We start from the raw sequence: 13,847 nt of genomic DNA on the forward strand, positions 1-13,847 counted from the left end.
TTTTTGTTGTTATCACCATGCTTGAATATTTTTATTTATTATAAACTTGATTATTTATTATATTCCGGTTTTACTCAACTAGGTAATACATATATAGTTGGCAGCACTGCCTGCGTTGGCTAACGTTCGACCGATTGCTTTCTTCTGCTTCGGCGTTGCGTCGTCTTCGCTTTTGCCAACCAGCCGTCTTCAGTTTACGGTCTACAGTCTGCTGTCTACAGTCTACAATCTTCAGTCGTCTGTGGTCGTGCCTCGCCAACGGTTGTGTTGTTGCGTACCGCTCTGCGTTTTACCGCCCTACCGCTTTCCCCACCGCTCGTCCCGCTATTAGTTACTAGCTTGTTTAGCTGAGCTAAACGGAACGACCGACTGCAAATGTAAGTATACGTATATCCAGCTGCTTGGCGAAGGGGTCAACCGATATAATTGACTTTCCCGGAACGGACTTTGGCGATCCGATAAATCAGCACCAAAGTCTGATGCACTCAGAAAAATGTTGTCCATCTATTGATTATTGCCACAACTTATTTAGATTGTTTACATTTTTTATCTAAGTGATCTTTGTAAATTGTTTTTATTCAAAAAATCATTTAAAAAGACTATTCCTTCTTGAACAGTTCCCAGAAATAGGAAGAAACATTTAACTTAATTTTTACAATGTTTTAAAATATTATGATAACAAATGTTAATCCAAAAGATTGTTTTTTTAATATATTACTTTTGAAATATGATTATATCTAATAATTTATACTTAGGGCGCTTAGAACTTAAAATAATATAATAATAAACACCTAGCATACATTTAAAAGTCAAAGAAGTAACATATTTTAGCTGAAATTTATAGAGCAATATTCCCCGTTTTCTTGCAGTGCAGTAAAAGTGTTCGCTGGCACTAACGGGTTTTCCCCCACCTATCTTTTCAGAGGGAATACATACACTCGACACCGCGATGTCTTGGCTGGTGGTACTGCTGATCCTCTACGTGATCTGGGATGTCAACTACTTCATCCGCTGTGTGTTCACGGTGTTTGCGGGTCGTCTGTTCCAGCGGAAACGCAAAGTCACGGACACCACGACGATCTATGGACTGTGCACCTCCCAGGATGTGGACATCTTCATTAGGCACATGAACAATGCCCGATACCTCCGGGAACTGGACTTTGCCCGCTTCCATTTCTACGCCCTCACGGGGCTCTACGAGCGGATCCGGGAGCGACGTGGTGGAGCCGTCCAGGGAGCCAGCAGCGTCCGTTATCGCCGCACCATCCCCATCTTCCATCCCTACAAGATCCAGACCAAGCTGATCTGGTGGGACGACAAGGCCATCTACCTGGAGCAGCAGTTCATCACCCTCTCCGACGGCTTTGTGCGGGCAGTGGCCATGTCCAAGCAGAACATCACCAACTGCAATGTCCTCGAGGTCCTGAAGACCTATCCGGAAACTGCCCAGCGACCGGAGAAGCCGGAGGAACTCAAACTCTGGCTGGATGCCATCGAACTCTCGAGCCAGAAGCTGCGAAAGGACAAGTGATCTGCCTGACCTGACCCACCTTCACAACTCATTTACTCTTGCCTTATCTGCTTAGTCTCGTAATATATTTTTTTTTTGAGTGCACAGTGCAAACATTTTAGACTGATATTTCTCACATTTAACAAAAACCAATATGGGTACTGTAAACATTTTGATTTGTTTGTTATAAATAACATTGTTCCCATAATTCGAGAAGTTCCACCTACTAAACAATAACTCATGACAACTTGACCATATTGCTTGTATTCTGTCACAGTGCTTTAACTACAATGAATATTATGTTTAAAGATATTACTTAAATGGAGTGGTCGAAGCTTTTTAAATATAGGTTTTTTACCAACAAAATAATATTTAAACTGTCTTTTTTATAACAAACAACCTATCAACAACTATAATAATAAATAGGGATAATAATGATCATAATTCAAAATATGTGATTATTATTCTTGGTTTGGAATATGCACTTTCTTCATAACCTCTCTTCAGAGTGCTAATTTTGTCAAACTCTTTTCGTAGAAACGCATTTTATTGTGGCAGGGGTCGATGAAGTTTCTTCGACTTTCATTTATGCTAAGTTTGATATCACGCAACGCAGAGTCTCTGTCGATAAGTCTTTGGATTGCTTATTTTCTTTTCTGCTGCCTCCGTTATGGCATAGTTAATAATGCTGTCTGCTGTTTGGTTATGCAACTCAAAATCGAAACTGTTGTGGGAATGCCATCATCAGCAATTTGCTCGCAGCGTATGCAAAAACGTTTGCGAATTTCACACAAAAATAATCATAAATATTGTTTGCAGTCCCGAAATTTTTGGAGTGGGATTCCCAGAAGATATAAACACAATGTTTATAGGAATCATCAAAAAAACGGGTGTTTCTAGGTTATCTATTGGGGAAGAGATTTGTTAAGCGTGTTTTAGTCTTTAGCCATATATGATAGGTTATCTTAATGTTTGTGTCCCAGAGCTTAAAAGTTGACTGATTTGTACAACTGTACACCTAAGCTAACTGTCTTTATTACCTTGGAAAAACAATTTTATTGACCATTTTTTCTACTTTACAAAAAGTTGAGCATACTTTTTTTTCTAAAACAAATCCTAAATTTTATAAAAATATAGATTTCAACGGCAGTCGATACAGAATTGTTTAACGAGTTCTTAACACAACTTCCCTGCATTTTCCATTAGAAAACTAAGCTTTTAAGTCCTTTTTACTTTTAATCAAGCATTTTCAAACCATTTTATCTTTTTTTCGTGAAAAATCAAATAGGTTTTAACTTTGTAGATTTCCTGCATTTTTTATTTCTTCATAACATACATCAGAGGTTATAAAAACTTCAGTAGCTTTACTTACTGGTTCGTCGACCCCTAAAGTGTAAGTAAAGATACCTAATGTTATGAGTTTTAGTATCTTTTCTCTTTTATTTCCTTGTACTTAAGTTAAGGATCGGCAAACAGCTGATAGCTTGCCGTAATCCGTAGTGTAATCCGTGACGTCATGTCGCACTGCAACAGCTGCACACACGGCGTATGAGTGCTGACCACTTCCACTTCCCGTCGTTTTTATTTGAAATCTCTCCATTTGTTGTGCTTCTTTTTTATTTTTTGCTTATTTTCCGTGTGGTGCTTAGGCCCAAAAGTGGATCAAAACGTGACACTGAAATCTAAACATAAATCTCATTCATAAAGTATGCAGACGGCGCGCGCGTCGCTTTCCTAGCTCTCTTTTGGGGCCTCACGTACTCCCCAACTCGATTCTCCCCAGCATTTTTCTCTCAGAGCGCGAGGGTCTCGGTGCAACTGTCACCAGAAAATACACTAAGAAAAATAGTAGGCTAATCCAATCATATTTGATTTTAAGCAAATTAACGGCCTAAGCCAGTTTTACCATCCTAGGATATGCTTGAGGCTGGAAAATTTTTACTCCACCAGATATTTTACAGCACTAAAATATTTGTTACCACAACAATATTATATGTATGTGCCCATTTGTTGCCACTGGTTTTTTCTAAATTACATAAATATATTAGATAAAAAATTATATTTAAAACTATAAATGGATTTATTGGGTATGCATATGTACATTTTACATACTTGCTTGCTTCTTATAGATAATAGATACTTCAATATTTGTGGTTCAAGGTAAACTTATAAAAAAGTGTTAGATCCATTAATTTCAGAATCAATTCAAATATTTTATCTTTGTGTTTTAATCATTGCCTTTTCTTAAACATATATATGTTAATTTGTAAATTATAGTTAAGTAAGGATATTAATCTTTGTTTTTAATAAGAAAATCCTTTTTATAAAACTCTAAAAAGGTGAAAGTAAATAGGTCTAATATGTTCAACCTTGATTCAATTGGTTTCAAATTAAAAAATGAAGTTGAATATATTTTGTACTATACCTTTTGTTTTTATAGTCAGTTCAAATATTAAATACGACATTTTTAAATTTTGCATTTTTACTATTCCATTTTTTTAATCAGTGCACTAAAGGAACTACAAATTTGTGAACCTTATTTTATTTGAAATAATATTAAGCCCGTTGTGTAAAAGAAATTAATAATAAAAGAAATACCTAAGGCCTATCCAAATTATAGCAAAAATTTTAATTTTTTTAATTTTTTTTTGCAGTGTACTACAACTTGCAACCGAAGCAACTTCGGCTGGACATTCGTGCAACTTCGGCTGCTGCGCTGGGACGTCGCTTCTTGACTATTTTTAAACAACGCAGAATTGTCAGTTTATTTTGAACAACCGCGGCGAGCGCATAGAATACGCAAAACGAATTTCGAATCCCAGAGATCCGATTATCCGAATCAGAAGTGCAGAACCAAACAAACGAAAGGCAATTCGGAAATTCTTGTACAAACCAATTGGGCCAGAAAGTGTCTTGATTTGTTTGTTTTCGTTTTTTTTCGAGTTTAATTCTGTGTTGAAGAGTGCCCACAAAAAAAATCCCTTAGCATCAGCGATAATCCCGATAAGGAAATATTTCGACCCAAAGCCAAAGTAAATATCCTGTTTGTAAAGCCAAAGTTAGCCCCTACATATAAATATAGTATTTAGAAAACCGATGCAGTGACAATAACAACGAACTTTTGCAGTTTATTGACAGCAACAACCACAAAAACCAGATTGAAAGCAAACAACAAACAACAAACAACAACTTGAAGTAATTTGCAACTGAAAAGAAATGCGGCAATGGGGCACAAACAAAGTATAAGCACATAGATTGGCCGATCGGCCAGAAAAGCAACAACAACAACAATGGCAACACTGAAAAGCTACAACAAAAAGAGAAAACTTTTCGTGGACGACACTTTGAAAGACCCGCAGAAAAAAAAAACAACAACGATTAAGGGGAGGTCTCAATGGTCAGATGGTGAAAATCTTTTTCAGAGCGACTGATCTTGTTGTTGTTGTTGTTGTTTTTGCTGGCGGATCTGTGCAATGCCAACTTTACCTACTGGTTTTTACTGCTTGCTACAGTACTCTCTCACTATGTCTTTTTCTTTTGATCTTTTGTGATCTTTGTCTGGATATTACGAAATATTACACATTTGCTTCATCAGTTTCGGTAACTTTTTTGGAGTGTGTATATGATTTCTTAAGAAGGGTTAAAATCATCGTTTCTTAATATATGATATATGTTGGTTGAGCCTAGATATTTTTTACACCTACTTAAAGAATTCTAAAGATATATGATATATGAATTATATATTAGAGCCTTAGACCTTTACTTTAGTATGTTTATATCTCATCGGAATTACTTATGAACATAATTTCCAATACTTCATAGATATAGCTTTAAAGCACTGATTATGTTTGGGTAGTAATACCCATTTGCATAGATCAATGCATCAAAAGCAAATACTTGTTAATTGTGTTAAAGGCATTTCAATTAAAGAATGCCAATCAATAGCACACTTGAATTTTGATGTGGAGAACTGAAAAGCTAACCGATTTACCCAATTAATTGTGCGATTTGCAAAACTTTTGGCTAAACGAGAACAATTTCAGATGTTTGCTGGCAGTATTTTCCTGGCATAAATCACTCTGCCACATCCACATCCGCAGCTTTCGCAGCATCCCAGATCCAGCTACTCGAATTATGATAAATGCTAGTGCCCGGTGGATAGTGCACATAGTATGTGCCGTATAAAGATAGGGTCGGTGGGGAGGATGGAGGGTGTAGTAAATCGCAAATTTTCAGCGTCAAATGCCATTAAGCCAGTCCGCGTTATTGAGTTAAATTGGAAAATAAGCGAGCGACAGTTGCTCTCGTTGTTACTTTTGCTGTTGTTGTGTGCCTTGTGCAATTGTTCGCACTTGGAGACGACAAACTGGGAATGGGAATGGGAACTGGCATGGAACTGAAAAACCAGAGCTATACCATGTACCATACGAACTGGACAGCCCTGGACATGGACGGCCCAGACCCATTACCCCGCCCATTCCCGCTTATTATTTGCACTATTTCATTATTATTATGTTCGGGGGGGCGGACGATCACCATCGCGGATGATAGTTATTCCAATTATATAGTGGATAGCACAGCGCTCGACCCTCGAGCGGACATTCCGAATCCAAGTTTGAGTCCGAAGGGGTTATGAGATCGTAGGAGGATACGCGTGCTCCTCTGGGATTTCAAGTTCAGATCTATTAGCAAGGTTAAGTAGTGATTCTTTCTAATGATTATATTATTATACATCAACCAAGCCAGATAATGAAGTCCATGATGATGATTAATGGATGATGATTAGAAGGATCTGTCCTGATAATGGCTAGATATAGGAACCCTTCTTTAAGGGTATGTCTGTTTTTTATAATCTTGCACATCCTGCTCAAAGTGCAGCAAATCTTTTAAAGCCCTTGATGTCTAACAGTGCATTTTAAAAGAAACCATATTATCTATTTAGTTTGACGCTATTGCTAGTTCACACGCAATCTTTTTTTTTTGGTCGAACACGAATTTTCCCAGATCCATGGAGCTCGATTGCAACAAAACATGTGATCATTAGCATGAAACCAATTCTGCGGGCGCTGTTTCTTTCATGGGAAAGTCGAGAAGAATGGAAATTTTGGCAATTCAACTTTTGATTCTCTGCACTTTCGCAATGTTCCACATAAATTTTGAATACATTTATGTTTAGCGTTATCTGAAGGCTTTAAGATTTCTATGGAGATTGGATTACAGTGTATGCACTTTTTAACTACACACGAAAAAAAGGAAAACTTGATATTATTCAAAGCAACATGATATCATTCATATAGAATCGAATCTATTTTTAAAATTTTAAGTTGATTAAAATTGATATTAATTAAATATTATCGAAAACATGTGATATCATATCATATTTATTGATAGCTTGACAACTGCAGTCTTTGGTTTTTCAAAGTCAAAGGAAGTAAGAGTGTTGATTAATAACATTTCAGCCCTGAATGCCTTTCGCCACACATAGTTCAAATAAATGAATGAGGACATCCAATTATTTGTTGATCTGCTTCGGTGACCATGGACATTGCTGCTGTTAATTTCGTAATTTTTTGTTTGCTTAGTTATTGTTTTCATTCAATCATAAAAAATATTTGCATAAACGAGTGCCTATCCATGTGTGGACATTCGTGCATATTATTGCATTTGTGCAGCAGCTGCAATTGCTTAACCAAACGCCCCCGCTGGCAAACACACTGGGTACTCTGGTTACATTACAGACAAAAGGAAATGCCAATGAAAGGCACAACAAATACAATAATAGCGAAAAGAGAGCATTACGAGAATCAACAAAAAATATAAGTTATTTGTACGCACATAACCCCGAGTCGCATGATTTATGCTGCCTTAGAAACGATACTATATAGTATATGGATGTATGGGGTATATGGGGGATATAGCTCTGTCTAAAACTTTCTTTTGCTTTTCAGATCCCGCCATGGGTAATGCCGGCTATACATGCATACGCCGCACCTTCTGCTGGCTCAACATAATTCTTTGGGTAAGTTATTTTACTGAACATCTTTGCAACACTTTGGAAATATATTAGGCTTCCGAAATTCCTTTAAAAAAATATTTAATCTTTTTTATGGCTCTTGGCTCAGTTTCTATTAAACCGGAAACAACATTATCTTTTCAAAGGGTAAAGTTTACTTAAAGCTTCTAAATTTTCCAATATCACTTTACCATAACGATCAAAATAATAAAATTATATGATATAGGACTATGTTTGAAAAATATTTGGTTTTAATTTCATAAAATTAAAATATAAGTAAACAAAAATTCCTTAAGTTAGTTGTTCCATTTTTTTCTAAGTGCAGATGCTGAGGACGGATATGCAGCATCAGAAACAGAGAATAAACCTGTAGAAGTAGGAACTGAAATCGGAATGAGAATCAGAATCAGAATCAGAAGGTAGAGTAGCTAATCGTAACTTTGCCGTCGTCTGCAGCGGAAGTGTCTTTGTGACAGCATGTTGCATTGTCTGAGCGCCTGTCATTGACTTTTTGCCTTTGCTTTTTGGTTCAGTTCAGTTCAGTTCAGTTTCAGTTTCAAACTCGACTTTGACTTTGGCGGTGAGATGGCTTTCAGTTTTCTGAATCTGAATGGCAATCTGCAGCTGTTGCTTCCGGCCCCCTTTTTCCCCAGTGGGGTTCCCCCTAATGTCACATGCCAGCCTTTGTGGACAAGCAACAGTTGTGCTCTGCCTTCAGCTGCATTCAGCTGCCAATCGGGGGAATTATCTGATCACCCCTCTGGAGGATAGATCCTCCAATGGCAATTAATCAAGGTCTGTGTCCAAATGACATTGGCTAGAAACAAAACGGCTGCTTAAATACCCCGACAGAGCTGTACATCAAGATTATTTCATTAATGACTTTGATTTTTCAGAAAAATATTTTTAATAGCTCATTGGGTTTTGGAAGAAAATAACCCTGTGCTATAAAATTGGTCCCTTATGCTAATGGATTTGTTGGTTCCTGAGAAAAAATACCGCGAAATTGGAAAAATTCGTTTTCGCCTCTTTTAAAAGCCAATACTTAGCTTCCGAGTCCTTTTTTCGAAATAATTTTAGGATATTCTAACAAAATCATTTTCATTTTTGGCTTTTTTGTCGGTATACCATAAAGTGTGCTCTATAAAAACGATCCAACATAATATTATTTTTAAATCCTTATGTTAGATATTATAGTCGTAAATATATTTAGAAATTGAGCATCAAAGACAATACGATCCTTAAGCCTTTATAGGATAATTTTTGCTGTAACACAGAGTAGTTGGAACAGTTAATTAATTAACGAATCCTTTTAGTAAATGGTTATTAAATGGTATCATTTTTCTTTAAGTTCTTAGTCAGAACTAGTTGTGGTTAGAGTGTGTTCCCAAGGGAATGCATTGTCCTTTCTCTTTTTTAGCATTCTGCGTGGTAATCAGTGCCTTTCTAATTTCCCATTTCCAATTGCAGCTGTGTAGCTGTGCGTTTTTAGGAGCCGGACTGTGGTTGCGTCTGAGCTACGAGGGCTACGCCACTTTGCTGCCCCAACACGCCGGCTTGAGTGCGGACACCATCTTCATGGGCATCGGGGGCACCGGATTCGTGGTCAGCTTCTTCGGCTGCTGCGGCGCCTGGGTGCAATCCCGCTGTCTTCTGGTACTGGTGAGTGAATGAAGGTCAGGGGTATGGAGTAAGAGTAAACCGAATCTTAAACCGTACACTGTGGGGGCGTCTAGACGAAAAACCGTGCTAAATCTTTTAATATATCGAACAATTCTGAAAAGTAAGAGTAACAAAGCAAATAATGCCGACTTAATGATTTTAGTGAAAAGTGTTAAATTAGAAAATTATCAGTTGCACTTAAAGCGTTTGAAACTGCTATATTTAAAAATTATATATTAAGTTTATATTATATTTAAAATTCTAATTACGTTAAAAACATTCTTAATTCAAATTTACTTGCTTTGAGAATTGAAAGACAAATAAAGGAACCCAGATATCATTCTGAAAAGTAATATTTTTAATACATCTGTACAAATATGGGCTTCATGTCGTATGAGTAATTTTTTCGGCACGCTATAGTTCAAGAAATCCACACACAATATTTCTTTTTATTTATGTTTTTGAATAAAAATGATTGCCTTATATTCGTGGTGTCACAGAAATATCTTCTAGATCAAAACGATTGGTATTCGTTGGGAATATGGGATTGTATACCTAAAGGATTATTTCAACCTATTCTAATTACTTTCTTTCTGTGTAATCCACACGACGATGGCATATCTCCTCCGCTTCCACACAGTACTTCATGCTGATTGTGTTGCTGTTCATGAGCGAGTTCCTGGTGGGCTCCATCGCCTTTCTCTTCCGCGGCGGACTGGGACGGACTTTGGCCAACGAGCTGCGCTTCGGGATCGAGCGGCACTACAACACCAGCGATCGGGGATCTCTGGTGGCGCCTTCGGTGGCCTCCATTTGGGACAGTGTGCAGCATTCGGTGAGTGGCGCCTTTCCCTTTTTCACCTAGATTATAACACAGACCTTGTTTGCAGTTTGAGTGCTGCGGAGTTTCCTCTTACGAGGATTGGTACGACATCCAGTCGTGGCCGGGAAAGCGCTGGGTGCCCGAGTCCTGCTGCAGGACCCTCTATGATCAGCGCCAAGTGCTCACCGAAGGATCCGGCGACGGAATGATGCGAGCCGACTGCGGCAGGTGGGTGATAGTGATCCCATTTCAGGGACACTCTGGTTTAATTCATATTAAATACAATACAATGATTTTATCTGAGAAGACCACAGTTATACAATATTTGTGTGGCGGCAGACACCCAGCAGATCAAATTCCCTATGACCGCTTGATAGCAAGCTAAAAACCACTGATGTAAAATTGTCTAAAAGTATGCTATGACTAAAGTCTTCATCTTAGAAGTATACAGTTCTGCAGCATACTTTTAAACACCTTGCAAAATGATTTGAAATAACTGACAATTATGTTGACCAACTATGGTTCTTGTTGTACCTACTTTCTAATATATCATTTTCATTTATTACTATATATTCCCCATTAGATCCGAGAACCCGTCGCTGTGGTGGGACAAAGGCTGTGCCCATTCGCTCCAGAGTTGGTTTACGGGACAACTGAATGTGGTGGGCGCCGTGGGACTGGGTATCGCCTTTGTCCAACTCTTTGGACTGATCACCTCGATGCTGCTGTTCTGCACGGTGAAACATAAACGGGCCTCGGACACCTACAAGTCGTACTCCCCGTCTATCGATCCCCAGACCCGCACCAGCAGTTGGGAGGACTGAACGCGCCTGTAACGGCGGTTGGCGAACTTCTAAATCGGGGGCGGGGTCGAAATCACCCCAACTCTGTCGCTATCTCTATACTTTTTGTTAACTCTCCTAGTTTCTAATTCATTCTGCGAAATGTGCCAAAAACTAATTTAATTCAGAGTGTATTTTTTTGTTTTTTTGTTGTAATCTGTAGGCGAAGACATATCGAACAAAATTCAAGGGACTAAGATGGTGCGTTCGCACTGAAGGCAGTGTGAACCAGACATAATATTCCCAGTGAAATAATCACATATTTACAAAGATGTTTAGTTAGCGGTGTATCCATATTGTGATGTGCTCTCTAGTAGTATAGTATATGGCCCAAGACCCGAAACACACACAAACACACATAAAACTGGGTACAGTGCGTTTCATACTTATCAGGCAAGCAGTTAAGAGAAAAATCTGTTCCGCTCACTGTACCACAAATTCCAGCTAGTGTGAACAGGGCTTAGGACCCAAATATGTATGATCGTAACCCTTTAACTAAAACAATATATAACCTATATATTTATACATTACTATACAAGTATACTTATGTTACTTTATGGAACTTTGTAGTATTCGAAATAGCAGAAACCGCAACTGCCCGAAAAGCAAGAAAACCCAGAAGACGAGGAGGAGGAAGAGGAATAAATGGAAGGGGAGGGAAATAGTTAAAGCAAATATTATTACTACTATGAGTATGATTATTTTATTTATACATACATATATTTATATTGAAATACATTCCTACACAACATGTTCGTGTTAAGTTACAAATAAATTAAAGTATTTATTTAAATTACAAACAAAAAGCAGTTATGATGGTTTATAATGGAGTGCCGTTAAAGGCCCACCAGTTTGCCACCGATAATATCCAATTGAGCGGTAATTCCCTTCGTAACGCTGCGCGCCAGCTCTTTGGGTTTCTGCAAGAGAAAAATGGAAGAGTGGAAAAGGGGAAGAGAGTGGTCAAAAGGGGGAAAGCTGGAACTGACCTTGGTCAAAGCAAACACACGGCTAATTGCATAAGTAGTGCCAAGTAGTGGTGCCAATCTGGCTTTCTTTTTATCCCCAAATCTAGCTCTTTTTAAAGCTGTTCAAACTGGAGAACTTACTAACTAATGTTTTTTTAGCACCCAATTTTAATAATTTTTCATAAGTTTCCGATGCTAAAAAGTTTTTTATGTATCCATATCATATTTAATTACTATAAAAGTTTTGAAAAAAAAAATATTTTAAATTCAATACTCAGTAAACATAAAAAACTATTTTACAAGAAATGAATCGTTTCTAAATTCTGTTAGATATTTAAGTAAAATAGATTAAAATTTATCATGGTCATATGAAACTTGATTAAATATCGATTTACTGACTGGTTTTATTTTAAAAGTCCTGGTAACCTAAAAATGTATGTTAGGTTTTCATATATATATAAATTCATAAAATATTGTTCAGCTGTAGTCTTTTTTCTCTATGTTGCCATGACATTTATAAATAATCCTAGTTATCTAATCAAAATTTAAGAAAGTGTCGTATGGCCAATATATATATATATGAGTTTTAAATTCTATGTAATGTGGATCAACCTTAAAATCACATATATATCAGTTATTCAACATAACTTTCTTATAAAGGTAATGATAACCATTTTTTCGCTGCTCAAGAGGAGCAGCACTGGCAAAGAGATCACAGGTTGGACAATCAGTCTCTCAAACTGCACTGGGTGTATTATGCAACGTGTGTGCGAATGGATCCGCCGTGGAAATAAGGCAAGCAAACACAAACAAACAAAACAATTTCGGCACTCACCTGTATGAAGGTGTTGAGCAGGTTGGAAAAGGCCTCGTAACCGTTGACAATGGATCGCGAGATGCCGTCGAACATGTCGCCATTGTTGCCGTACTTTTCGTGCTCACTGATCGTATCCAAAATGGGAACGGGCTGCGATCGGAATTGGAGTTAAATGGGTCAATATGGGGAATACCATTGCATCACTTACCTGGACCAAATCGGTCAATTTCTTCTGGCTGTTGTCGTACACACTTAACACCTTCGAGGGAATGGCCTCCTGCTCCAGATTCACAGATTCCGCCGTTTTAGCCGGAGTTGGCAATAGTGAGATCTGTTGAAAAAAGAGTTACTTGGTTACTACAAAAATGATAATATCCTATTATATAAGTAGTCACCTGCCTAATAAATTTTGAATACTCTAATATCTATGAATAATGTTTAAATTCTTCATTTAAAACTTGTAAGTTATTTTCAATAAATATAATATATTAAAATGATTTTAGAATGGACATAAGTTAATCATTTCCATTTCAGAGACGTGACTGATGGCTAAAAATTGTCTAAAAATAAAATAAGTACTTTACGTTTTATTAACTTGCTAAAAATATTAATACTTTTACTTTACATGGATGCCAGCGAGTACTAAAATAAACAAACCAATCATGAGTGGTTGTAAATCTCACTATTGTTGTTTGTTGTTATGTGCTTGGTGTTATTTTCCGGCCTCCGACCTTGGGTGGGATGCACCAGCCCCTGCACCGGACCCCTTGACCCCTACTCACCTTGAACCCGGCTTCGCTGGCCTCCGCTTGCGTGGATTCCGCTGAGCTGTCGGCGGCATCAAAGGCATCTTGGGCTCCAAACTCGGCGGCCGAGACGCGGGCGTCGATGGGCGTGGCGCCGTCGGGCGTGGCAGGAGCGATGGGCGTGGCGGCGATGCAGTGCATCATGGTGCAAAGAAGCAACAGAAGATGCACCCTCACATGTTGCCCAATCATCTTAGTTATTTCTTTCGAGCAGAAAGGGAAATTGCCAAGCTATAAACACTTATGAAATCAGGTGAAGACGTCCAGCTTTCAGTTCCCCAAGCCAAATTCAAATTCACATCCAAATCCAGCCGCGGATCCCACTTAGAGCTTCGATCCGAAGTCTGTCGAGTCCAAAATTCAACTGAATGGCCGCGTCTGCGCAACGATTTTATGGGTTTAACCC

The 13,847-nt window shown here is 38.0% G+C and overlaps 3 protein-coding genes across 4 annotated transcripts; 2 read left to right on the forward strand and 1 right to left on the reverse strand.

The window, feature by feature from the left end:
• The first annotated feature begins 192 nt into the window (after window positions 1–192).
• On the forward strand, window positions 193–1,879 carry LOC108004569 (protein THEM6). Its single transcript, XM_017067506.4, has 2 exons — window positions 193–377; window positions 924–1,879. Exon 2 carries the CDS (start codon window positions 950–952, stop codon window positions 1,529–1,531), a length of 582 nt encoding a protein of 193 aa, XP_016922995.2. The 5' UTR covers window positions 193–377; window positions 924–949; the 3' UTR covers window positions 1,532–1,879.
• Window positions 1,880–4,274: 2,395 nt separating this feature from the next.
• On the forward strand, window positions 4,275–11,380 carry Tsp5D (Tetraspanin 5D). Of its 2 annotated transcripts, none has more exons than XM_017067817.4 (6): window positions 4,275–4,542; window positions 7,459–7,529; window positions 8,994–9,185; window positions 9,826–10,020; window positions 10,076–10,236; window positions 10,592–11,380. In XM_017067817.4, the coding sequence occupies exons 2-6, from the start codon at window positions 7,467–7,469 to the stop codon at window positions 10,830–10,832; spliced, it is 852 nt and encodes a 283-aa protein (XP_016923306.1). In that variant the 5' UTR covers window positions 4,275–4,542; window positions 7,459–7,466; the 3' UTR covers window positions 10,833–11,380. The 2 variants fall into 2 exon arrangements, with proteins under 2 accessions (XP_016923306.1, XP_016923307.1); XM_017067818.4 differs by lacking the exon at window positions 4,275–4,542 and adding an exon at window positions 6,127–6,203.
• Window positions 10,969–13,847, reverse strand: LOC108004772 (uncharacterized). The gene is made up of 4 exons (XM_017067819.4): window positions 13,418–13,847; window positions 12,844–12,966; window positions 12,654–12,785; window positions 10,969–11,770 (listed from the first exon to the last, which is right to left on the reverse strand). The coding sequence occupies exons 1-4, from the start codon at window positions 13,631–13,633 to the stop codon at window positions 11,687–11,689; spliced, it is 555 nt and encodes a 184-aa protein (XP_016923308.2). The 5' UTR covers window positions 13,634–13,847; the 3' UTR covers window positions 10,969–11,686.

The sequence above is a fragment of the Drosophila suzukii genome, chromosome X (genome assembly GCF_043229965.1).
Source record: "Drosophila suzukii chromosome X, CBGP_Dsuzu_IsoJpt1.0, whole genome shotgun sequence".
In the NCBI taxonomy this organism is placed as follows: domain Eukaryota; kingdom Metazoa; phylum Arthropoda; class Insecta; order Diptera; family Drosophilidae; genus Drosophila; species Drosophila suzukii.

Coding starts and splice junctions, on each gene's coding strand:
- LOC108004772 (XM_017067819.4), bottom strand. CDS start 13,633: ATGATTGGGCAACATGTGAGGGTGCATCTTCTGTTGCTTCTTTGCACC. Junction 12,967..13,417: donor CCAGCGAAGCCGGGTTCAAG/GTGAGTAGGGGT, acceptor TTTTTTCAACAG/ATCTCACTATTGCCAACTCC. Junction 12,786..12,843: donor AATTGACCGATTTGGTCCAG/GTAAGTGATGCA, acceptor TTCCGATCGCAG/CCCGTTCCCATTTTGGATAC.
- Tsp5D (XM_017067817.4), top strand. CDS start 7,467: ATGGGTAATGCCGGCTATACATGCATACGCCGCACCTTCTGCTGGCTC. Junction 9,186..9,825: donor CCCGCTGTCTTCTGGTACTG/GTGAGTGAATGA, acceptor GCTTCCACACAG/TACTTCATGCTGATTGTGTT. Junction 10,021..10,075: donor GGGACAGTGTGCAGCATTCG/GTGAGTGGCGCC, acceptor CCTTGTTTGCAG/TTTGAGTGCTGCGGAGTTTC.
- LOC108004569 (XM_017067506.4), top strand. CDS start 950: ATGTCTTGGCTGGTGGTACTGCTGATCCTCTACGTGATCTGGGATGTC.